The sequence below is a fragment of the Prionailurus viverrinus genome, chromosome B2, assembly GCF_022837055.1.
Source record: "Prionailurus viverrinus isolate Anna chromosome B2, UM_Priviv_1.0, whole genome shotgun sequence".
NCBI classification, from domain to species: domain Eukaryota; kingdom Metazoa; phylum Chordata; class Mammalia; order Carnivora; family Felidae; genus Prionailurus; species Prionailurus viverrinus.
In genome coordinates this window covers 33787816-33812011 of record NC_062565.1, presented here as the reverse complement: position 1 = coordinate 33812011, position 24196 = coordinate 33787816, and the positions used below count along the sequence as shown (strand labels likewise).

General features: G+C 44.8%; 1 protein-coding gene across 4 annotated transcripts; it reads left to right on the top strand.

Moving 5' to 3' along the window:
* Positions 1-523: 523 nt before the first annotated feature.
* On the top strand, positions 524-20746 carry TCP11 (t-complex 11). 4 transcript variants are annotated; one of them, XM_047860870.1, is made up of 10 exons: positions 524-636; positions 959-1096; positions 3988-4084; positions 9416-9536; positions 16540-16760; positions 17753-17889; positions 18163-18380; positions 18460-18641; positions 19401-19564; positions 20303-20746. In XM_047860870.1, the coding sequence occupies exons 2-10, from the start codon at positions 973-975 to the stop codon at positions 20533-20535; spliced, it is 1497 nt and encodes a 498-aa protein (XP_047716826.1). In that variant the 5' UTR covers positions 524-636; positions 959-972; the 3' UTR covers positions 20536-20746. The 4 variants fall into 4 exon arrangements, with proteins under 4 accessions (XP_047716826.1, XP_047716827.1, XP_047716823.1 ...); XM_047860871.1 differs by having other exon boundaries at positions 954-1096; XM_047860867.1 differs by having other exon boundaries at positions 524-837.
* The last annotated feature ends 3450 nt before the right edge of the window (positions 20747-24196 follow it).

The following is a 24196-nucleotide window of genomic DNA, read 5'->3' as shown; positions in this document are numbered from 1 at the left end:
GCCCAGGCCAAGAATTCAGTGTAAGAGCCTACACTGCTGCCCAGCTCCCATGCCTCCACGGACCTGGACCTCAACAGACCTGGCCGGGAGTCTCGGTTTCCACACCTGTAGAATGGTAGCATGGCCTTGCTCTCTCAAAAAGAAACCGCCCTCCTGGGTGTGGTTCTGTTTCTCAGGCTATGAGAGCAGGCAGAAGAGAAACAAAGCGCAGTGCCCCTCCCTCCCTAAGCAGTTCCAGGTGATCTTTTTCGTAGGGAGCCGGAGATGCCAGGCAGAGACCAGCCCCAGCGACCACGCAGGGTCTGATGGGCTTCGTGCCCACGACGACCCAGCACGAGCCTGACCGCCTCGGCCCCAGCAAGGCGGGCGGCGGGCGGCCGACTGCGGGGTGGGCACGTGATCCCGCCCGTTGCCCCGGGAGACGGGAGGCGCTTTGTTCTCAAATCCCCGACTCTCCCACCGAGCGCCCCCCGCGTGGCGGGCGGGGGTGCGCGAGGGGTTCGACCAGTCGCTTCCGCGTCTCCGTCCTGCCCCTCCCGGCTGCCCGCCCCCCCGCCGCAGTGGTACAGCCCGGGCCCGGAGGCTGCGCGGCCGCAGCCCTGACCCCAGACCAGACGGCGGGTTGTCGGGGAGGAGGTGAGCGACGGGAGCCGGATCGCCGAGAGCTCCCCCTGCTGCCGGAGCCTGAGAGGGCCTGCGGCGGGCGACCCGGACGAGGAGGGCCGCCCGCATCTCGGCCTGCTGCCTCCTCGTTGCGCGTCCAGAGCTCGATTTCTGGCTCCCCGCACCGCTCTTCTAGGCTTCTTTGCCCCGTCTGTCCCCCGAGAGGCCCCGAAGGTGCCCACCCTACTCTTGGTCTGTCCGGGTCGGGCGCGACGGGCCAGGCTTCAGCTCCCTGGTCGGCAATTGGAGAGTCCCCTTCCCCGACGCCAACGGCGCGTCATTTCTCCCAGTCCAGATTCCATCCGCAACATGCCGGACGTCGAGGAGAAAGTGCCTCTGAAGGACCCAGGCGATGCAGAGTGCGGGTCCTGCAAGCTCGAAGCCTCAGCACCGACCGAGGAAAACGAGAGCGGCCCCAAGGACCACCCTCCGTGTAGGTCCCGCCCCGCCGGCCTTTCGCCGCTCGGCCGGCGCCCAGTGTGGGGCCGGCGGAGAGGAAGGGCCCACGATCCTCCTGTCGTCCTCCCGTCCCTCTTGCTTTGGGCCCCCTTCGCCTGGCCTCCCACCACCCAGTCTCTGCCCACTGGCCCTAGGCCCCCTATGACCCAAAGGTCTTCAAAGAGTTGTTGTTCCAGGAAAAAGAAGTGAGCCAGGTGTGATTACTTGAATCTGACAAGATTTGACGCCGTGTTCGTTCACAGCCGTTGTCGTTGTAGTTTGAATTTGTAAGTGGAAAATGGCGGACCCTTGGAGTGGCTTTAAAGGACCCAAGTGATCCCGGATGGGAATTGTGTTCTTTTGGTGCTTCGTTGACTCAAGAGATTACTACTGCTTTGGGCTCCTGTGCTTGAGCTCTGTACTATAGATGTATGTACTCTTATGTTCCTATTGGGTCACAAGGGCTCTCCCACACTTCGGTAGGTCCAGCCTCACTAGGATGCATCCTGTATTTCTCTTATGATGATCTCTAGAGAATTTAAATAGGCATCAATCCGAAGACCTGTCCACATGCAAGAGTTTAACCTGAGTTAAATTCTTGAAGATTGAAATGGGAAAAATTAGTTGGACGCCCTGCTACTAAGTTGAATTACACTTGTTTCTCCTATAGCCACATGGGGGCGCTGCTGGCTAACAGAATGGGCCCAAAGTGGCAACTTGGGTGCGGTGGAATTTATTTAGCTATGAATCTGATATGGGGGTGGAAGCCAGTATTTTGTAAGTACAGTGTAGACAAGTTTTTCAGGTGGCTGGATTTTAAAAATCTGCATTAGTTGATTTTACCTCTCATTTCTCTCTCGGCCCGCCCCTTTCCTTAGTTTTACAGCTGTTGGAGTTGCACAGCACCACCAAACTCGTGAGCACAGAACAATCTTGTCAAAGTATGTTATGAACTTTGACTTGTAGTTGGAAAGTGTTTCTCTGTGTGATCTTTCAGTCCTTCAGTAAGCTGCTGTAGCTCACTCTCCCTTTGAAGATGTTCTCTTCTCATTTCGCATTAGTGAATTAGGGGATGGTCCATTTACATATTTGACTGTGTTTTGCCATTTTTGGCTGACCCTAAGGACTTCAGAGGGGCTGCAGAAATAAAGGGAACTTCCAACCCTGCACGTAAGGTTCACTTCATCTTTATGTTTACCTAAGCAAGGGCTCAGTGGCTTTTTGGTAAATTTGCGATCACCTTTTTACCCATAAATTTTTATTTAATTTTGAATTTTGAGATATTTCAACTTTGTTGAAAAGTAAACAGAAAGCGCAGTCAATGTCCACATTGTCAACATTCTGCCACATTGCTCTCTCTCTCTCATATATATTTATTTTTTTTCTTTTTTGCTGAATATATATATATATACACACACACATTCTGCCACATTGCTCTCTCTCTCATATATATGTATGTATTTTTTTCCTTTCTTGCTGAGAATTGGAATAATGACTACCTCTAAAAACTTCATCATGTATTTCCTAAGAATAAAGGCATCCTATGTAACCCTTTTTCTACAATAACTATCTTTCCTTTTTTCCTTTTTTTTTTTTTCAATAGACTCCTGGCCTGAGGTCAAGAGTCGTGTGCTCTACCCACTGAGCCAACCAGGCGCCCCTCCTTTTTACATTTTGAATCTTCTTCCTTATGGAAAACTGGATCATTTACAAAACTATAGTGACTAGTATCCTGAACCATATTTACTCATCACCCAGCTTCAACAAAGATCAACTAACTCACGGCCAATCTTAGTTCATTTATATCTGCTCCACATCTTGGAATCCGAGACTTTGCTGGAAACAAATTATGAAGTGATGTTGAAAGAGAATGGGAAAATACGACTTAGCTGTGTGCAGCTTCGTTTCACATACAAGTGATCATTATAACTCTCATGCCTGTTATGTGAGAATGTTGTCAGCTGGGTCTGTGCTAAGACTTTAGAGCAGTGGCTCCCAACAGCTAGTGCTGGTTCGTGACAAAATTCCTAGCAATATTTAGTGAAAGAAAATAAAGATGTTGTAATGAGTTTTTTCCTAAAGCTAAATTGATTCAGTGTAAAGGACTACTCTTTATTCTGACAATATTCCCGTTCTGGTTTTTTGTTCTTATGTTTTTTTGTTTTGTTTGTTTTGTTTGTTGTTTCTGGTGTTTTTTTTTTTTTGTTTGTTTGTTTTTTTAGAGGTTATTTTGTTATGAAATGATGGCTTGGTGGTGGTAGAGTGGATTTTTTATTTGCTTAGTTGCTGGTCTTACTGTCCATACTTGGCAAAACAAAAGTTGTCCGTTGCTCAAAAGTCTTTTTTGGAAATGTGATTAGTCTGTGCAATCCTAACATCTGGGAGCTACTGCTTTATGAGACCAAATGACATTGGTGCAACTCAGTACCATCTATATGGAGATGTTAACTCTCATCAGAGGCTGGAAGAGGAGAGTAGACTCAGTCCCCTTAGATAAATGTTTATTTTTGCAAATCACAAATTATTGTTTCTTTGCTGCTTTCATAATCATTTGGCTTGTTATTTGTAAAATAGCTTCTTTGTCCTCCCTTACCCCACGCTGGACTATTCCGCGAGGCACTGAGGCCTAGGACAGTTGGCTACAACATGCCCGACTACAGGCACAGGGCCTGGAGTTCAGGAAACAGAAATGACTAGAATGGTTGAATGAAGTTTGTGTAAGATCAAGTTGATGAATCTAAATTTGGGGTCTACCCAGAGTGAATCTCTGAATAAAATAGAAATTTAGGCTTGTGTCCACCATAAGTTTTTTTTTTTTTAATTGAGGTAGAGTTGATGCATGAAACGTGGGTTTCAGATGTACACCATAAATTCTTTGTATCACAGGTCCAATAGACACAGTTGACAACGTTTCTAAGCTGAACAACAATACTGGAATGAATCGTGATTTCCACATGGAAGAAAAGGTTTTACCTCCAAGCAGGTACCGATTTTCTGATTTTCCCATTTTGTTCATCCTGCCATAGGTTTTAGCACTAATGGCTTCTGACCAGACTTGAAGCATTTTTATTTAGTAATACAGTCAGTGCTTTCTCAATAAAACTGGAGAAAATACAGTGTCTGAATATAAACCTTAAGAGGTCTCAACAATTTAAACAGAAGAGTAATTATTAGTATTAGAGAGTCAAGAAGCAAATGTTATTTAGTGAATCAACCAAAGTAATTACTATTGGAATGTTGATTTTGGGACCCCCCAAAATTACTCCTATCAATTACTCTCTTAAGTGACCGCAGATTAAACAGGCACAGATAAAATACTAGTTTTCTCATAGTGGCGTTTTCAATTGTCTTTTTGGCCGGCTCATAAATCAGTTTATTTTAGGAATCGGGATCAGAACTCTGTTGATAAATAATGCTCCCCCACCTCCATCAAGCTTCACTTTGATTGTTAGTTATATTGGCAGTGTAATAAATAAGAACCATCTGGTAAGTGTGAATTAAGTGGCTCTGCTGGTTTATTGGCAGTTGAATGGGTAAAGTCGGTGTCAGATTTTAAAACAGTTCTAATTTCCCACCAATGGACATGTGAGGGCAGCTGTGATTAGTCAGCTTCCTTAACTGGTTTTGTTATGTGGCAGCTTCAGGGAATCTGTGACTAAAGGGCCATTCTCTGTCACAGGCTGTTCCCCTCCCTCCTCTCTGTGCTCTGGTGTGCCCTTGCCTGGTACCAGTGGGGGTCCATGCCAAGCACAGCCTCTATGGGAACAGGTTTTCACCAAAATCCACATTTCCTAGCATCTCTCTCACTGCTTAGATGTGTTTGTTGCTTGAAGGGGAGGAGAAAAGAATGAAACTGGGAGTGAAGGTCTGCCAAAGGGGCAGTAGTGAGACAGTTGGGGGGAGGGTGGATAGAAGCGATGCCAGAGGGAGAAATGAAACAGGGGAAACACTATGATTCAGAGCTGAGTTTTCACGTAAGGTAACACCAAATTCATATCAGGAAAAAGGTTGAAATAACAGAGGTCACTCATTATTGGCAATTGGCTTCCCTTGTGCATAGGATGGTGTTGGTGACAAATGCACATTCCGAAGGGAAATCCCATGTTTGGGCATTCATTCAATAGGTGTTATATTGAGTCCTTATGTGGTAGGCAAAAATGGGGAGTGCTGGAGATAGAGATATCATTATCGATAAATAAGGTACTGTCATTGCTGTTAGGAAGCTTTTGTAGGAGCGACAGTTGAATAACAGTAAAGACTGGTAAATTCACTCATAGTTGTGTATATAGAGTTTCATGAGAGTCCTCAGTTGCTTAAGGAGGGTCAGAGAAGATTGGCCCACAGAGGAAGACTTGAGTTGCTTATGAAGATTTGAGCTGAGTCTTAGAAGTGGAATAGATACTTTCCAGATGGTCTAGGTGTGAAAGAATGCTCCTGGCCGAGGAAACTATGTCAGAGGCAAGAATATAGTATGTTCTTTACAAGTACCTTGGTGTGGTTGAGCACAACATACTATAAGAGGAGATAAAGTGGAAAAGGAGAAAGGAGACAGAGCAATATCCAGATGGGTCCAGGTAGTGGTTTATGTTGCTGATGAGGGGAAGCCCCTAGAGGACTTTTAAATGAGCATGGCATTGTGATCAGGACTGAATTTTAGGAGTATTTTATTTTATTTTATTTTATTTTTATTTTATTTTTGAGAGAGAGTGCATACATGCATATTGGGAAGGGGCAGAGTGAGAGAGAGAGAATCTTAAGCAAGCTCCTTGCCCAGAGCAGAGCCCAGCGTGGGCTCCATCTGACGACTGTGAGATCATGACCTGAACTGAAATCAAGAGTCTGACGCTTAACTGACTGGGCCACCCAGGCGCCCCAAGAAGTCCTTGATTTTAGAATGAATTGGTGGAGAACAGATTGACAGGGGACAAGACTGAAGGCAGGGGGACCAGTGAATAGGCTACTGCAGTCGTCTGGGTGAGAGGTGCTGGGAGGAAGGGATGGATTTCAGACACATTTAAGATGCACAGTTTAGGGAACTTGGAGATGGATTGGCTAAGTAGGATGAGGAGAAAAGAGTTGAGAACAATTCTAATGCATCTTAGACCATTGGACAGATTATAGTTGGTTACCTCTGATGATTGGGAATGGTGTGTTGGGAGAGGAACTTTGACTTTTTGTTCTTTTTCATCTTTGTATTGCTGAATGTTTGTCTTACAAGAAGCATGCATGACTACTGTATTTTTCGGTGGGGGGGGAGATGTTTAATTCAAGAAAACCAATAGTTACTTGGCAATGACTAGGTACAGCCTCAGACTTTTCAAATGGTTCCTTTTCTTATGAGTCTAACTCTATAGATTTAGAGACATCATTTAAATAAACTTTCAGAGGAAAATTAATTCCTGTCATTCTTTTTTTAAATTAATAAACATTAAAATTTTTTAATGTCTATTTATTTTTGATAGAGAGGGGGAGAGTATGAGTGGGGAAGGGGCAGAGAGGGAGACACAGAATCCGAAGCAGGCTCCAGGCTCTGAGCTGTCAGCGCAGAGCCCAATGTGGGGCTTGAACTCAAGAACCATATCATGACCTGAGCTGAAGTTGGATGCTTAACCAACTGAGCCACCCAGGTGCCCCAACACATTTTGTTAAAGTAGTTTTGTTTTGCAGAAAAATGATTGGAAGGTACAAAGTTCCCACACAGCCCCTCTTCTGCCCCATTGTTTATATCTTGTAATAGGTCACTTGTGACAATTGGTGATCTAGTATTAATACGTTGCTATTAACTCAAGTCCATAGTTTACATTAGGGTTCATTTTTTGTATTATATATTCTGTGGGTTTTGAAAAGTGTGTAATGTCATGAATTCACCATTTTTGTATCATACAGAGTGATTTCACTGACCTAAAAATCCCCTGTGCTCTACTTGTTCGCCCTTTAGTCCCTGCTCCACGAATCCTTGGCAACCACTGCTCCTCTTACTGTCTCTGTTGGTTTCCAGAATGTCCTATAATTGGAATCATACAATATGTAGCCTTTTCAGATTGGCTTCTTTCATTATGTAATATGCATTTAAGATTCTTCCATGTCGGGGCGCCTGGGTGGCTCAGTCAGTTGAGTGTCTGGCTTTGGCTCAGGTCATGATCTCAACAGTTTGTGGGTTCGAGCCCTGCGTTGGGCTCTGTGCGGACAGCTCAGAGCCTGAAGCCTCCTGCTTCGGATTCTGTGTTTCCCTTGCTCTCTGCCCCTCCCCCGCTCACGCTGTCTCTGTCCCTCAAAAATGAATAAATGTTAAAAAAAAATGTAAGATTCTCCCGTGTCTTTTTGGGGCTTGGTAGCTTATTTCTCTGTAATGCTGAATAAAATCCCGTTGTCCAGTTGTACCACAGTCTGTCTGTCCACTCAACTACAGAAGGACGTCTTGGTTGCTTCCAGGTTTTGGCAATTACGAATCAAGCTGCTATAAACCTCCCTGTGCAAGTGTTTGTGTGGACGTAAGTTTTCAACTCATTTGCTTAAATATGGAAGAGCACAGTTACAAGAGTATGTTTAATTTTGTAGGAAACTGCCAAACCATCTTTTAGAGTGGCTGTACCATTTTGCACCAGGAATGCATGAGAGTTCTTAGAGTTGCTTAACATCCTCACCGGCATTTGGTGGTGTCAGCATTTGGGATTTGGGGCATTCTCATCGATGTGTATTGTTACGTCATTGTTTAATTTGCAGTTCCCTGATGAAATGATGTTGAGTATGCTCATTTTTCATATGCTCATTTGCCATCTGCATGACAACTTTGATGAACAGACTTGAGTGTCTGTTCAGATCTTTCCCTGTCTTAAAACTGGGTTGTTCTCTTCTTGTTGGGTTTTAAGAGTTCTTTGTCTATTTTGGATACTAGTTCTTTGTCAGATACGTGCTTTGCAAAGATTGTGCTTTGTGTTTTCATTCCCTTAACAGCGTATCTCACAGAGCACAAGTTTTCCAACTTGCCAATTTTTTTCTTTCATGGATCTTGCTTTTGGTGTTTTATCTAAAACGTTGTTGCCAGGGGTGCCTGGGTGGCTCAGTTGGTTAAGCATTTTACTCTGGCTCAGGTCATGATCTTGCAGTTCACAAGTTCGAGCCCCACGTTGGGCTCTGTGCTGACAGCGTGGAGTCTAGAGCCTGCTTCAGATTCTGTGTTTCCCTCTCTCTCTGCCCTTCCCCTACTTGTGCTCTGTCTCTCTCGCTCTCTCAAAAAAAATAAACATTAAAAAAATAAAAACAAAAATAAAAAATATAAAAGGTCATTGCCAAACCCACAATCCACCTAGATTTTCTCCTGTGTTATCTTCTGTGTTATCTACATTTTACGTGTAGGCCTGTGATCCATTTGTGGAAGGTACCAGGTCTGTGTCTAGACACATTGTTTTTGCATGTGGCTGTCCAGTTATCCCAGTGCCACATTCTGAAAAGACTGTTCTTTCTAAATGGAGTTGCCTTTGCTTCTGTTTTTTTTGTTGTTGTTGTTTTTTAAGGAAAAGAAATGATGGATCTTTCTGGCCCTCATGACTGGCTACCTGGTAGTACCAGTGAGATTGGGAATACAGGAGGAACAGGTTTGGAGGGAAGATAGCAAATTCATGGGGCACCTGGGTGGCTCAGTCGGTTAAACGTCTGACTTTGGCTCAGGTCACAATCTCGCAGTCCATGAGTTCGAGCCCTGCATCGGGCTCTGTGCTGACAGCTTAGAACGTGGAGCCTGCCTCAGATTCTGTGTCTCCCTCTCTCTCTGCCCCTCCCCCATTCATGCTCTGTCTCTCTCTGTCTCAAAAATAAATAAACGTTAAAAAAAATTTAAAAAAAAAGCAAATTCAGTTTTGGATCTGTTGATTTGGAAATACGTATATTTGAGTATTATCAAAGAAGGAAAATCCTGTTTTTCATTTTAGGACTGTAAGAAAATAAAAGATCATTTAGTTCATTACTATATGTATACATAAATGGAAACTAAGTCACATATTATCTAGGTTAGATGCAGTGTCAGTGCTAAAGCTGGCCTGACAGGTCTTCAGGATTCTTCATGTTGCAGGGCGGGGAGGACTGCTTGGAATCATGAAGAGCCCTTCTGAGAGCTTTTACTGATGCCCTTGATGACATCCAAGTCTGGCCCCAGCTTGTCAACTTTGCTACAGTCTAAACACAGTTCCTGGCCTTTCCCTGCCAGTATAATCGTCTTTTGTCCTATCAAATACAGTTTGTTTGGGGCTTAGGAGATAATGACCTTATAGCAGTTTTTGGGTAGAGAAAGTAATTTTCTCATTTAACCCTCTTACAGTTTGGAAGGCAAGGTCAAGGAGACAATGCATAATGCCTTTTGGGACCATCTTAAAGAACAATTGTCAGCTACTCCCCCAGACTTTAGTTGTGCTCTTGAACTTCTGAAAGAAATTAAAGAGGTGAGTGACAGACTTTCCATTTGTAAATGTGAATGTCCTAGACATCTCCAAGGTCATTGGAATGTCAGTAGCTAGCAGATCCTAACTGAACATGGCCCATGAATCAGTCTAATCAGTGGATGGAAATCACACAGTTTCAACAAGGGAGTTTTTTATTTACTTATTTATTTTTTTGAGAGAGAGAGAGGGCACAAGTGAGCGAGAGGGAGAGAGAGAAGCGGGGCTCAACCGAAGTGGGACTTCTGTTCACCTGAAGCAGGGCTTGAACTCACAAACTGTAAGATCATGACCTGAGCTGAAGTCAGATGCTTAACTGACTGAGCCAACCAGGCACCCTCAACGAGGAAGTTTTAAAAGAAAAATTATTATGGGGCACCTGGGTGGCTCAGTTGCTTAAGCATCCAACTCTTGATCTCAACTCAGGTCTTGATCTCAGGGTTGTGAGTTCAAGCCCCGTGTTGGGCTCCACACTGGCATGAAGCCTACTTAAAAAAAAAATTATTATAACACGGAATTGGAGAAACAAGATCTTTGAACTAGTGAGAAGCAAAGAAAACTAAAGTATACTAAGATACCAGATCTAAGGAGAATATATTATGCTCCTATGTCTGTGCCAGGGGAGGCTACCAGCCTGTGGGCTGCTGACCACTGGGCACTGCAGGACCTGGGTGCTGGCAGCAGGAGCCTGGCCCTGGACAGGTAGACACTTGCTCTGCAGGAACTGAGCCCCGGAGAAGCCACTCAGGCTGTGGGAGCCAGCTACTGGCAAAGCCACACACACACACACACACACACACACACACACACACGCACACACACACACTGCATAATGCCAAGTGAGGATTCCAGAACCAGGAAGGGAAGCTCTCGCCTTTTGCAGTGTCTTTCTAGTATGTGGTGGGCACATCCTAAGGTGTCCCCCAGTGATCCGTGCCTCTGTATAATCCCCTCTCCTTGAGTGGATGAGATCTGTAACTTGCCTGTAACCAGTAGAATATGCAAGGATGATGGGATGTCTGTCCTAGAAATGCATTTCACTATGAAAGACCCCATCTTAGCAGACTGGAGAAAGTCTCTTGCAGCCTTGAAGAAGCAAACAGGTGTGTTGTGAACTGCCCATGGAGAGGGTCTCATGGCAAGGAAATGCAGGTGGCCTCTAGGATCTAAGGACAACATCCGTCTAACAGCCAGTAAGAAGCTGGGGCCCTCGAGTCTACAGGTGGAAGGAGACGAATTCTTCCAGCAATTGGAATGAGCCTGGTGACAGCTTCCTCTCCAGTGCAGCTTCCAAATGGTCATGTAGGCCAGACAACACCTTGACCGCAGCCTCGTGAGACTCTGGACGAAGGACCCAGCTAAACTGTGCCTGGGCTCCTGATCCACAGAAATTGTGAGATAAGAAATGTGTGTGCTGTTTTAAGCTTCTAAATTTATGCTAATTGGTTAAGCAGCGCAGAAAACTAATAGTGCCCTCTACAGATGAGGCTTAACATTGTGCCACCTGGTAAAGGAAAAATATTTAAGGGACTTACTCATTTTCTCAGAGCACAGAAAAAAATGATGGACTTGGAACTGAGAGACAATACATTGACAAATGTTACATTCCATTCCTGTGGCCGCTCAGCTTCCACATGCACCCTTCCACACACATTGCAATTCCTGAAAAGAACTCTGTTTCTACCTATTAAGATAGAGCTGTCTTACAAGTTCTCGTTCTTTCCATAAAATGAGACTCACATTCCCAACAGTTACTGTAACCATTGCTATCTGTATTGCTCCTCAAATCCAGCCACAGTCCTTCTGAATATTCCGTTACCTAAAGTCCAAATTGTAAGGTTAACTTTCAGTAACCGATCTGTAAGATAATGGAAGGAGAGAGAAGAACATGGTTAGCATATACAAATAAACCCATACTTGTAACAGGCAAAGAGAAAATCTATAGTTTTTGTTTCTGTAGTTGGTCACAAGGCTATTGTTGACCTATGGCTTCCTGCTACTGTTGATTCCATATTTCTCTTGTCCACAGGCAGAGCCTCAGCGGTTGGGTTACTTTACATGCTAGAGTGACCCAAACCTTCATCGCCAAAGAGACTGAGTCCTTAAAGCAATTTACTGTTGTTTGTATGCTGTGGTTTTCTGTTAACCTTTATTATTAGGTGTGGAAGTACCAAGAGGAACCTCAGAGAATCTTCTTGCCCTCATTGTGTAGCACCAACCTGGTTTCCTCTCCACAGCCAGGTCATTTGCTCTAGCCAGTAGAAGAACTCCTTTTTTCAGCCTATTGGTTCAGTGGTCTGAGGAGCTCAGAATAACCAGGTGCAGCCACATCTTCTGATCGCTGGAACCAATGCCAACTGAGCATCAGCAGAGCCTAAAGTTAGCAGGATGGGAAACAAAAATTCTCCAAGTAGGTTATTAGGTACGATAGTAAGAGAACCAGTCCTACCTCCACTCCCTGATTCCTAGGACCATGTTTTCTGGCTTTGGGAAACTATACCATATGATGGTCTTTGATTCAAAGACTGTATTGCATCTTATCAGACAGAACCTCTTCCTTTCAGGGTTTTGTTCCTCAACTCATGCTGTGATCAAGTCAATAAGCCATTCCAGTTTTCAGTTAAGCCCTGTTGATTCAAGGGGGAGGTGGGTATGAACCCAGTGCCGCACTTCCTTTGCTAGAAGATGCATCCTTGATCAGATGGGGCAGGACAGTGGCTAAGACATTCTATGAGTACACAGATGTTGGTGCTGATAGAAGCATTCACACCCATATCCAGAATATGTGTCTGTTCCAGGGAGGATGAATCTGTCCTCTCCTCGGTGGAAGAGGTCCAGAGAAATCATCTGCCACCAGGTGAGGTGGTTGGTTGATCCTCACTGGGGAGTGGCGCCTTAGTAGGGGCTTTGTATTTTTAAGGATTTTTAAAATTGTAAACATATGTAACAAAATTTTTACCATTTTAATTTTTTTTTCTTTTTTTTTTTTAAGTAGGCTCCATGTCCAACCTGGGGCTTAAATTCATGACCCTGAGATCAAGAGTTGCATGTTTTATGGACTGAGCCAGCCAGGCATCCCGCTGTCTTAATTATTTCTAAGTGTCACAATTCAGTGACATCACGTACATTCCCAATGTTGGGCGACCGTCATCCCATCCATTTCCAGAACGTTCTTATCTTCCCAAGCAGAAACTGTACCCATTAATAGTAACTCTTCATTACCTCCTTCCTGCAGAGTCTGGTATCCTCTATTTTACTTTCTGTCTCTGTGTGTTGACTACGCTAGGTACCTCATATAAAGAGAATCGTATGATATTTGTCCGTTTGTATGTGGCAGATTTCGCTGTAGCGTAATATTTTCAAGGTTCATCCGTGTTGTAAGCAAGTGTCAAAGTTTCATTCCTTTTTATGGCCAAATAAAATTCCATTGTATAGATACACTACCTTTTGTTCATCCATTCATCTGTTGATGGACATTTGTGTTGTTTTCACATTTTTGCTATTGCGAGTTGTACTGATTTGAACATTCATAGACAAGTTTTTGTTTGAACACCTATATTCTGCTCTTTTGGGTACATACCCAGGGGTGGCCTTGCTGAATCATCTGGTAACTCTGTTTGAGAAACCACTAAACTACTTTCAATGGTGGCTATACCATTTTACATTCCCACCAGCAAGGCATGAGAGTTCCAGTTTTTCCACATTTTCCCCAGCTCTTCATTTCTTTTGTCATTATAGACATGTCTTGGTGGACATGAAGTAGGATCTCACTGGGGTTTTGATCTGTACTTCCCTGGTGGCTAGTGGTGTTAAGCGTCTTTTCCTGTGCTTGTTGCCCATGTTCTGTGTCATCTTTGGAGAAATGTTGATTCAAGTCCTTTGTCCATTTTTAAATTGGGTGGGTTGTTGTTGTTATAAGAGGTCTTTACATATTCTGGATAGTAGCCCCTTGTTAGGTAAATCTTTTGCAAATACAGTCTCCCATTCTGTGGGTAGTTTTTTTCACTTTCTTGATAATGTCCTTTGCGCAGAAGTTTTAATTTTGGTGAAGTCCAATTTATCTGGCTTGTTCCTTTTGCCTTTGGTGTCATATCTTGCCAAATCCAGGATTATGAAGATTTATCCCTTTATTTCCTTCTAAGAATTTTAGGATTTTAGCTCTTCTGTTTATGTCTTTGATCCATTTTGAGTTGTTTTTATAAGATGTGAGGTAAGGGTCCAACTTCATTATTTTATGTGTAGCTTGCCAGTTTCCCCAGCACCATTTGTTGAAAAGACTGTCCTTTTCCTAGTGAATGGTCTTGGCATTGTTTTAAAAAATCATTTGGCCACATATTCAGGTTTTATTTCTGGACTCTGTTCTATTATTTTGCTCCATAAATCTGTCCTATCCCAGTATATGCTTGGTCTCCTATGGGCCATTTCATCTAATGATCGATTGCTGTGGTGCAGGCCTAATCATATGGTTAGGTAGGTCAGACAACACATGGTTCTTCCTGGGAAGCACAGGCCACCTGGCCACCGAGTGTCTTATGGTGAGGTGTTTACTTCTGCAAAAGCCCAGAGGCAAGTCAAAAACTGTTTCTCAAAAGGCAAATAGTGATTTGCAGAAGAGGGCATAGACTCGCTCTAAAACTCTAGAGGCCTGTGCTGCGATGCTCTTACTGGTGCCTGCCAGAGGCTGTGTAACAGCATCCTTACCTGCCATGGACACTTTAAGTATCACTGAACCTGTAGGATCATGTGGCCCAAACGGTACTGCAGCTTGTATAACAGCCTGGACTTGGCTGCCGTAGGGACTACTCTCACTCTGGTTCCCGCTTGAAACTGGAAACCTTATGAGTGACCTTAGATGAGTGTTGCAGGAGCAAATTCACTTGTGGTATATGTTGCCTCGAAAACCCAGAAAGGCCTGCAAGTGTTATGCCTCTTTTTTCATGGTGGGTGGTTTGAGGTACCACGACTTGTCCTTCACCTTGGAGGGGTTAGCTAGACAATGTGCAGACCACCGAAGCTCTAGCAACTTTGCTGGGGTGGCAGGCTGCTGACATTTTCTGGGGATTATCTGCCATCCTGTAGTTTGCACGTCTTCCTGAGGCATCTAAAGTCCTTGCTGCTTCCTGCGCCACAGATCCAACGGGTCTGTGGCCTTTTGAGTTCACACGTCACCTGTGCTACCAGTTTGGTATCTGTTAGGGTCCAATCAGAAGAAAGGACCCAGAAAGTAATGTGAACCAAGAGAAACCACAGTACCTCAGGAACATGCTGTGGAGGCGCCCGCCAGAGCCAAGAAGGCAAGCCTCTTCCTCCTTCAGGATCTCTCCGGCTCCCTCTGCGAACAAGACTTACCATTATGCTAGCCGGCAAAGTAAAAATACTTCAGGGGCCTGGCTCTGTTTTCCCAAAGTAGGCCCTGGAGGGTACACTTGGCACTGAGAACCTCCAGCGGTAACTGGCATAGTTTACCATTTACACGTTTTTTGGTTTTTTTTAGTGTTTACTTTTGAGAAAGAGACAGTGTGCGCGGGGGAGGGGCAGAGAGAGGGGGACAGAAGATCAGAAGCAGACTCCACACGGACAGCAGAGAGCCCCAGGTGGGGCTCGAACTCACGAACTGTGAGATCATGACTTGAGACAACGTCGGCCGCTCAACCAACTGAGCCACCCAGGTGCCCTGACCATTTGGATAGTGTGGACAGACTTGTATTTAAGACGAGTCCGAACAGGTGGGAGACGTGGTACCACACAGTACTCCTCTCAGTTACACAGGTACGCGTTGAACCTCACCCTCACCCCCACCATGTTCTCTATGTTACAGAGGTACAGGGATGAACAGAGTCTCTTTTCACAGGGAACTTACATTTTGGAGTTAATAGGCTATTTCCAGTGCCCCTTAACTGTTCCTTGGCCTATTTCTTCCTCGCCCTTTGAAGTAAAATAATCTAAAAAATGTCTGCTTTTTATTTTTTATTTTAATACGAAATTTATTGTCAAATTGGTTTCCATGCAACACCCAGTGCTCATCCCAACAGATGCCCTCCTCAATGCCCATCGCCCACTTTCCCCTCCCTCCCACCCCCCATCAACCCTCAGTTTCTTCTCAGTTTTCAAGAGTCTCTTATGATTTGCCTCCTTCCTTCTCTATAACTTTTTTTCCCCCTTCCCCTCCCCCATGGTCTTCTGTTAAGTTTCTCAGGATCCACATAAGAGTGAAACCATATGGTATCTGTCTTTCTCTGTATGACTTATTTCACTTAGCATCACACTCTCCAGTTCCATCCACGTTGCTACAAAAGGCCAGATTTCATTCTTTCTCATTGCCAAGTAGTATGCCATTGTATATATAAACCACATCTTCTTTATCCATTCGTCAGTTGATGGACATTTAGGCTCTTTCCATAATTTGGCTATTGTTGAAAGCGCTGCTATAAACATTGGGGTACAAGTGCCCCTATGCATCAGCACTCCTGTATCCCTTGGGTAAATTCCTAGCAGTGTTATTGCCGGGTCATAGGGTAGATCTATTTTTAATTTTTTTGAGGAACCTCCTCCCTGTTTTCCAGAGCGGCTGCACCTGTTTGCGTTCCCACCAACAGTGCAAGAGGGTTCCTGTTTCTCCACATTCTTGCCAGCATCTATAGTCTCCTGATTTGTTCATTTTAGGAGTGTCTGCATTTTAAAATTAAGAGTACCTCATCACTGTGTGATGTGTGTATTTTATATTTGTTGTTCTTTGTGTTTCTTTTTACCACACTCCTTGATTTTACTTGTCTCTTTATCTCATTCTGCCTAGAAAACGATGCACTGTTGCTATATCGATCCCCTAAAGCCTTGAACTCTTATCGGCCTCTCAACAAAGATAAATAATGTTCTCTAGGAAATTTAGGGACCCCACTTCTTGGTCCCCAAAAGACAGGCTGACGTCCTTGACTGAAGGGGTTGTCCATTAGGGAAGGTTCGGGGCTTTGCACAGAAAGTGACTCCCTTTGATTTCTTTCCTGGGCAGATCTTGCTCTCACTGCTGTTACCACGCCAGAACCGCCTAAGAAGTGACATTGAAGAAGCACTGGACACGGAGCTCCTTAAGCAGAAGGCAGAACATGGAGCTCTGGATGTCCCGCATCTCTCTAAGTATATTCTCGACACGATGACTTTGCTGTGTGCGCCAGTTCGAGATGAAGCAGTGCAGAAACTAGAGAACATTACAGATCCTGTTTGGTTACTGAGGTGTGAAACTTGACTGCCGTCCCTTGAAACCTGCCTCAGTCCCTGGGCCAGGAAAGTGGGGTCAGACAGTAGATTATAGCCCCTGTCTTGGCTGGCTCTTCCCTACTGAAGACCAGACTAATTCGTCTCTTTTCTCTTTGCTCGCCTATTAGCTATTTCCCCGCCCCAAATGGCCTTAGGTTGGTTGGGCCTCCCATATAACATCCTATCATGAAACATTATATAGAGTATGTGTTCAAACATCTTTTCCTCAGGCTTTCACAGTGTGAGGGGACAGGGATGGGAGGTTATTCCTGTATAATAGCTAAAGAAAGCAAGACCCAGACAGTTAAAAAAAAAGAGAGAGAGAGAGAGAGAGAGGAGTGATTGGCCTAGAAATGGCTTCAGAAATAGCATCACCTATGATCCCATTTCCCAGGAAGATTCATTAGCATGCTGGTATATTCCCCTTTGCTGAATCTACCTTTTATTTATTATTATTTTTTAAATTTATTTTGAGAGAGATAGAGACAGCACGAGTCAGGGAGGGGGAGAGAGAGAGAGAGAGAGAGAGAGAGAGAGAGAGAGAGAGAGAGAGAGAGAATATCCCAAGCAGGCTCTGTACTGCCAGCACAGAGCCTGATGCAAGGGCTCGAACCCATGAAGCCATGAGATCATTACCTGAGCCGAAGTCAGATGCTTAACCAACTTTGCCACCCAGGCGTCCCTGACTCTACCTTCTAAAACAGACAACAGAATGATCATGTGGAGAGAGAGCTAGCCTGGAGGCTTCAAGGTCCAGAGACTTACCAGTTCCTCACTCCGCCATTCACTTACTCTGGGCCTTGGGTCGTGAGTCCCCTCATCACAATGTTATCTTCTGTAAACTTAGGAGGTGGGACTAAGTTAGTTTTAGAGCTTCTAACTCTGGAATACAGTGATTTAATGACACTTTCTGTAGGTTCCCCTCTCACTAGATTTCTTTTCGGAGTATATTTTATTTTCTATGTCAGGGGGATCTTCCAGGTCCTGGGCCTGATGAAAATGGACATGGTGAACTACACTATCCAGAGCCTTCAACCCCACCTGCAGGAACATTCCATCCAGCATGAACGGGCTACGTTCCAGGAACTCCTCAATAAGCAGCCAAGTATGTAAATAACTTGAGGGCAGGAGTGGAAAGATATGATCTTGGGTCTGACTGCTATGATGTTAGAGAGTATTTTGCCTCTTGGGAGCAGAAAATTTCTTCCTCAGGTAGCGGGAGGGAGAAGGAAGAGTTGTCTGAGACAGACACCCTCCACCCTTGCTGCCACCAAAGCTCTGATTTGTTGACCAGGAGCATATCTTGAAGAGAACCTTAGTCTTGGAGCTTTAGGGATGCGGATGCTGAACACATTTCCCCACTTTCTTCCTATCACAGGCCTCCTCAGTCACACCACCAAATGGCTGACCCAAGCAGCGGCGGACCTCACCACACCACTTCCGACTTGCCCTGACACTTCTGACTCCGCCAGTGTGGCCAGCTCCTCTCCGAGCGAGGCAGCCATCAGCCCTGAGCCCCTCAGCCCTACAATGGTGCTGTCCCAGGGTTTCCTGAACCTCCTTCTCTGGGACCCTGAAGATGAAGATTTCCCTGAGGTAGGTCTGTGGAGGGCATCGCTGTGTTTTGTGTTCAGGACCCTCATCTCCTGACAGCCTGTTCTCCCTGCTCCCCCAGACCCTGCTGACGGATAGAACACAGCTGCAGGAGCTCGAGTCCCAGCTGAGCCAGCTAACCATCCTGGCCTCAGTTCTGCTGGTAGCCAGTAGTTTCTCTGGCAGCGTGTTGTTTGGCTCACCCCAGTTTGTGGATAAGCTGAAGCATATAACCAAAGACGTGATGGAGGAGTTTAAGTCCAGGTGAACTGCACAGATTTTTTTAGGGTAGATGGTAATTGTGGTACAAGAACATGGACAGGTCGTGAATGATGCTGACAGTTCTACCACAGACCACAAAGATTGGGACCATCCACAAAGACTGTTGATGTCTTTCCATAATGGTCTTGAGACTTGTGACAGAGAAAAAGAAAGCTTTCTTCCAAAAAGGGTAGTGTGGAGGATAGTTTACTACGTAATGATTCATTATCTTGTTTGCTACAAAGCAGTCATTGTCTCGCTGAGTGGATGCCAGTGAGCTGGGCTTAGGTATATCTAGGAGTGTTGATTGAACATCCACTGTGTGCAGGGGTCACACCAGATGACAAAAAGGAATCAGAAGGCCAGGTCTGTCACTGTAATTGGTGATAGTAGGACATGTGACCACAGAAAATGTCCAAGAAAGGGTTAAAATTGTATATACACATACATAAATAAACTCCAATAGGGCTAAAGAATTCTGAGTAGATACCAAACTCACGTCCAGAGTTGACTTTATAGTTTATCTTGTTTCCTAAGAAGCAGAACATGGTATCAGAGAGAATAGTTGGCATCTGGAGCATAGTAGTGAAGATGCTGAGCCTACCCACTGGGCCCTGCTGCTACCAGGGACTGGGGTGAGGGCAGGAGGATATCTGGGGGTCTCCCTCCAGTGGGCCCAGCTCCTGGTGTGGGGCTTCCCTGGCTCTGGGCCTATGCCAGGGCCACCTGCTGGGTACCAGCTTACTCTCCTTCATGGTGTAGGCCTGAGGAGGCTATGCAGACTGTGAGTGAACAGGTGTCTCAGGAAATCCATCAAAGCCTCAAGAACATGGGCCTTGCTGCTCTGAGCAGTGAAAACACAGCGTCTCTGATAGGACAGCTCCAGAACATTGCCAAGAAGGAGAACTGTGTCCGTAGTGTCATTGGTGAGTATGCCTGTGGGGATGGTGAGAATGTTCTGGTGAGAGGTAGATCCCATCCCTGGAAGTCAGTTACTAAACCATTTAACAATAAAAAGCATGACCATTGGGCGAGTCACTGTTTAGGCTTTAGTTTTTTCAAAATGCTGGGTTGAGAATATATTCCTTTTAGTTTAAAGACTGATTCTTGTTCTAAGGAAGATATGCATCCAGGAATTCATGACTTCTGAGTATGGCATGCTGCTCAACCAACCTGGTTAGGTCATCCCTGGCCTTCTGGGTCGTTTCCTGACTGTAGTCCAAGACATGTGACATCTACCCCCCACGTCCCAGCAATAACAAATTGATGCTGAATTAGCCAGAGGACATTTTCCCATAGCAAGGACTTATCCCTGTTGGAATGGAGGGCATGAATTTGACCTTGCTCTTAACCTCAGCCATCCGAAGGATTGGTCTAAGATCCTCGTGATAAATACTCACTAGGATCTACTGATAGATGCTTAGGTAATCTTTTGAATAGTCTAAAATTTACTAGCCCACTAGTTTGTGATCTTTGCTATGTCCTTGGGAGCCAGATAGCAGCCCCCTTCCCAAACAAAACAAATTTCCTTATCTCTGGGTGAGTGGGTCGGCTAGTAAATATCTCAGTTAACTCGGAGCTTGAGTGAGTAGAGTTGCAGGGGTGATGTTGCCCCCTGAAAGTTGTTTGCCTTTTCCCTACTCACTGTCGTCTCCTGCTCACAGATCAGCGGATCCATTTGTTTCTCAAATGCTGTTTGGTCCTTGGTGTTCAGCGATCTCTGTTAGATCTCCCTGGAGGCCTTACCGTCATTGAAGCAGAACTGGCAGAATTGGGCCAAAAGTTTGTCAGCCTAACGCACCGCAATCAGAAGGTGTTTGGCCCGTACTACACGGAGATCCTAAAAACCCTCATCCCTCCCGCTCAGGCACTGGAAACAGAAGTGGAGTCTCTCTGATAGCACCAGCTCAAAGCCCTGGCGCCTTGGACCCAGGAGAGCTCCTTATCACTCTCCTGGGGTGACATCACCACTGACCATCAGAGCAGGAAGCCCTCCTCCCCTCCTGCAGCCAGTACACCCAGGGCTGTAGTGATCAGCATGTAAACACCAGCTGGCCCAAACTCATTCATTAATAAACTTCTGAACCACAAGCAAACCTCCACTCTCCTGTGCTTCAGCTGTGGCTGAGCCCTGTGCTCTGGGCCCCCAACTAGCCGAGACGCCAAAAGACCCCCAGCTTTTCCTCTGCTGGCCAGGGGCTCCCTTCAGCATGCAGAGCCGAGAAGCCAAGACACTCGGGTGCTAGCATTATTTCTCTAAGGGTAAAGCATTTCTATGAGGGCTCTGAGAATCTGTAGGATTATCCAAAATGTGACTATAACGGCTTCTCTGGAAGTCAGAAATTTTTGTCCAATTCAGCTCAGGATTGGGTGTGGTTGAAATAGGTTACTAGAAACCTCATTTCTAGTACCAAATTCCCCTGAAGATTTCAAATGATGCAACAAGAAATCAAGAAATAGTAAGAGTCTATTGCAGGTCTGCAGCAGGGTGAAACTAAGGCTGCATGGAGATGATATTGGCTGCTAGCAAGCATTCTGTTGAGGCAGGTTTCAGAGTTCGTGGGATTTCTCTCTCTGGAATATCTAGAGTTTATTGTTGATCCTGTTCTCCAGCTGCGTGAATTTCCTGTTCCCTCATCTCTAAGCTTAGACACCCCATTCTTACGGAGGTGACATGGGCATTTAGAGGTGGTACAGACTCCATTCTTCCTACTTCCTGTCTGGGACTGTAATGGGCAGGTGCGTTGTGAGCTCCTGTTGGCATCACCAGTGAGGGAGGTTCTGGGAAGGGCCTGGGCTTGTCCCCTGGCATCATAGAGCACCACCATTCTCAGGCTGGCTGCACCAGAGCAGTCCTAACCTAGTAGAGCGAAATGAGGAAAATGTTCCATTTAGATTGGCCCTTTTCAAATAACGGAGAAGAGGGGCACCTAGGTGGCTCAGTCAGTAGAGTGTCCGACTTTGGCTCAGGTCATGATCTCAGGGTCCGTGAGTTTGAGCCCCGCGTCGGGCTCTGTGCTGACAGCCCGGAGCCTGGAGCCTGCTTCAGATTGTGTCTCCTTCTCTCTCTAGCCCTCTCCTGTTTGTGCTCTGTCTCTCTCTGTCTTTCAAAAATGAATACATGTTAAAAAATATATAAAATAAAATAAAGTAAAATAAAATAAAATAATGGAGAAGAGAAAATGAAAATTCACTTATGTGCTCTCCAGGTAATGTGAAGAGAAAGGGTGAGAACGTTTCAGGAACGGAGTGAGCTGCCGACAACACATGGAATCTAGGACCAACAACAGAAGGGGGACTTGCGCTCCGTTAACCCAGGGCTTCTTCCTCATTGACTTCCTTTTTAGAGAGAGAGCCTAGATGGGTGGCACAGCTGGGGCAACAGTGCAGCCGTGACCAGAAGCGCTGGAGGGCCCGGACAGACATCCTCAGGATGGGGAAGCCCCACAAAAGGGTATGTTTAATAAACAGTGAAACTTGCCTAGATGAATTTCTCTGATTTGCAAGGGTTAATTTGAATTTCTTAAAAATCCACATTTTGGAAGCCTCATTACCTTAGAGGCAGAAGCGTTCTGAAGGGACACCCGTGAGAAGGTCTGGTCGGTGGATGCAGACACTAAGCCGACAAAAGACCCTTGCTTTATACTTCATAATTAAAATCTGGAATGATCGATTTCTTAGAAATTTTGAGTTGATTTTCCTGTGCTTCCACATAGAGGAGAAAGGGATCCCGACCCAAATAACAAAAGATTCTGTCCTGCCAATGGTTTCAGGGCTATATACTCAACGTTGTGGAAAAGTACACAAAATTTACCAGTAGTGCATTTAGTACATTCACAGTATTGTATAACTATCACCACTATCTAATTTCAGAGCATTTTCATCATCTCAGAAGGAAATCACACTCAAGAAGCTTGCTCTTTTGTTTGTTTAATATTTTATTTTTGGGGCGCCTGGGTGGCTCATTCGGTTAAGTGTCCAACTTCGGCTCAGGTCATGATCTCGCGGTTCGTGAGTTCGAGCCCTGCATCGGGCTCTGTGCTGACAGCTCAGAGCCTGGAGCCTGCTTCGGATTCTGTGTCTCCCTCTCTCTCTGTCCCTCCCCCCACTTGCAATCTCTTTCTCTCAAAAATAAATAAACATTAAAAAAATTAAAAAAGATTTTATTTTTAAGTAATTTCTCCACCCAACATGGGGCTCAAACTCACAACCCAGAGATCAAGAGTTGCATGCTCCATGGACTGAGCCAGCCAGGCACCCGGAGTTCGCACTGTCTCTTCTCCCCTCCCCCTAGCCACTGGCATCCACTATTCTGCTTGTTTCAATGAATTTTTTTGCCTCTAGATAAATGGAATCAGAATATGAGGTCTTTTGTGACTGGCTTCTTTCACTTAATAGAAGGTTTAAATTGTATCATGTCGTGGCATGTATCAGCACTTCATTCCTTTTTATGACTAATATTCCATGATATGGATATACTACAATTTATTTATCCACTCATCACTTGATGGACATTTGGTTGTTTTTCACCTTTTGGCTTTTGTGAATAGTGCTCCTGTGAATATTTGTGTTTGGTGTAAGTTTTTGTTGGAATACTTCTTTCTTTCTTTCTTTCTTTCTTTTTTTTTTTTTTCTTTTGTTTATTTTTGAAGGAGAGGGAGAGACAGACACAGAGACAGAGACAGAGACAGAGAGCATGAATGGGGAGAGGGGCAGAGAGAAAGGGAGACACAGAATTTGAAGCAGGCTCTAGGCTCTGAGCTGTCAGTGCAGAGCCCAACGTGGGGCTCAAACTCACAAACCGCGAGATCATCACCTGAGCCGAAGTCAGATGCTTAACCAACTGAGCCACCAGGCTCCCCTGGAACACTTATTTTCAATGCTTTAGAGTATATTATATCCAGAAGTGGAATTGGTGGGTCAGGCAGTAATTCTGTGTTTATTGAGAAACTACAAAATGTTTTCTACAGTAGTTTCTGCATCATGTTTACCTTCCCACCAGCAGTGTATGAGGGTTTAGTGTCTCCACATTTCCACTAACAGTGATTTTTTTTTTCTTTTAATTACAGAAATCTTGGTGGGTGTGAAGTGAAATCTTACTGTGTTTTGATTCACATTTCCCTGATAACTAGTGATGTTGAGCATCTTTTTCATGTGTTTCTTGGGCACTTGTAGATCTTCTCTGGGAAAGTGTTTATTTTAGTCCTTTGCCCATTTGTGAATTAGGTTGTTTGCTGTTGAGTGTAAGAGTTCTTAAATATTTTGGATACTAGATCAAATCAGATCTGATGTGTCAGATATGACTTGAAAATATTTTTTACCATTCTGTGGGTTGTCTTTTCACTTTCTTGATAATGTCCTTGGATGCACAAAAGTTTTAATTTTGATGAAGTGTAATTTATCAGGCTTTCTTTTTATGGATTGTGCTTTGGCCATCAAATCTAGGAACTCTTTGCCTAGCCCTAGATCCCAAAGATTTTCTCCAGTGTTTTTTGCTAAAAGTTTTGTGTTTTACATTTAAGTCTATGACCCATTTAGAGTTAATTTTGTATAAGGTG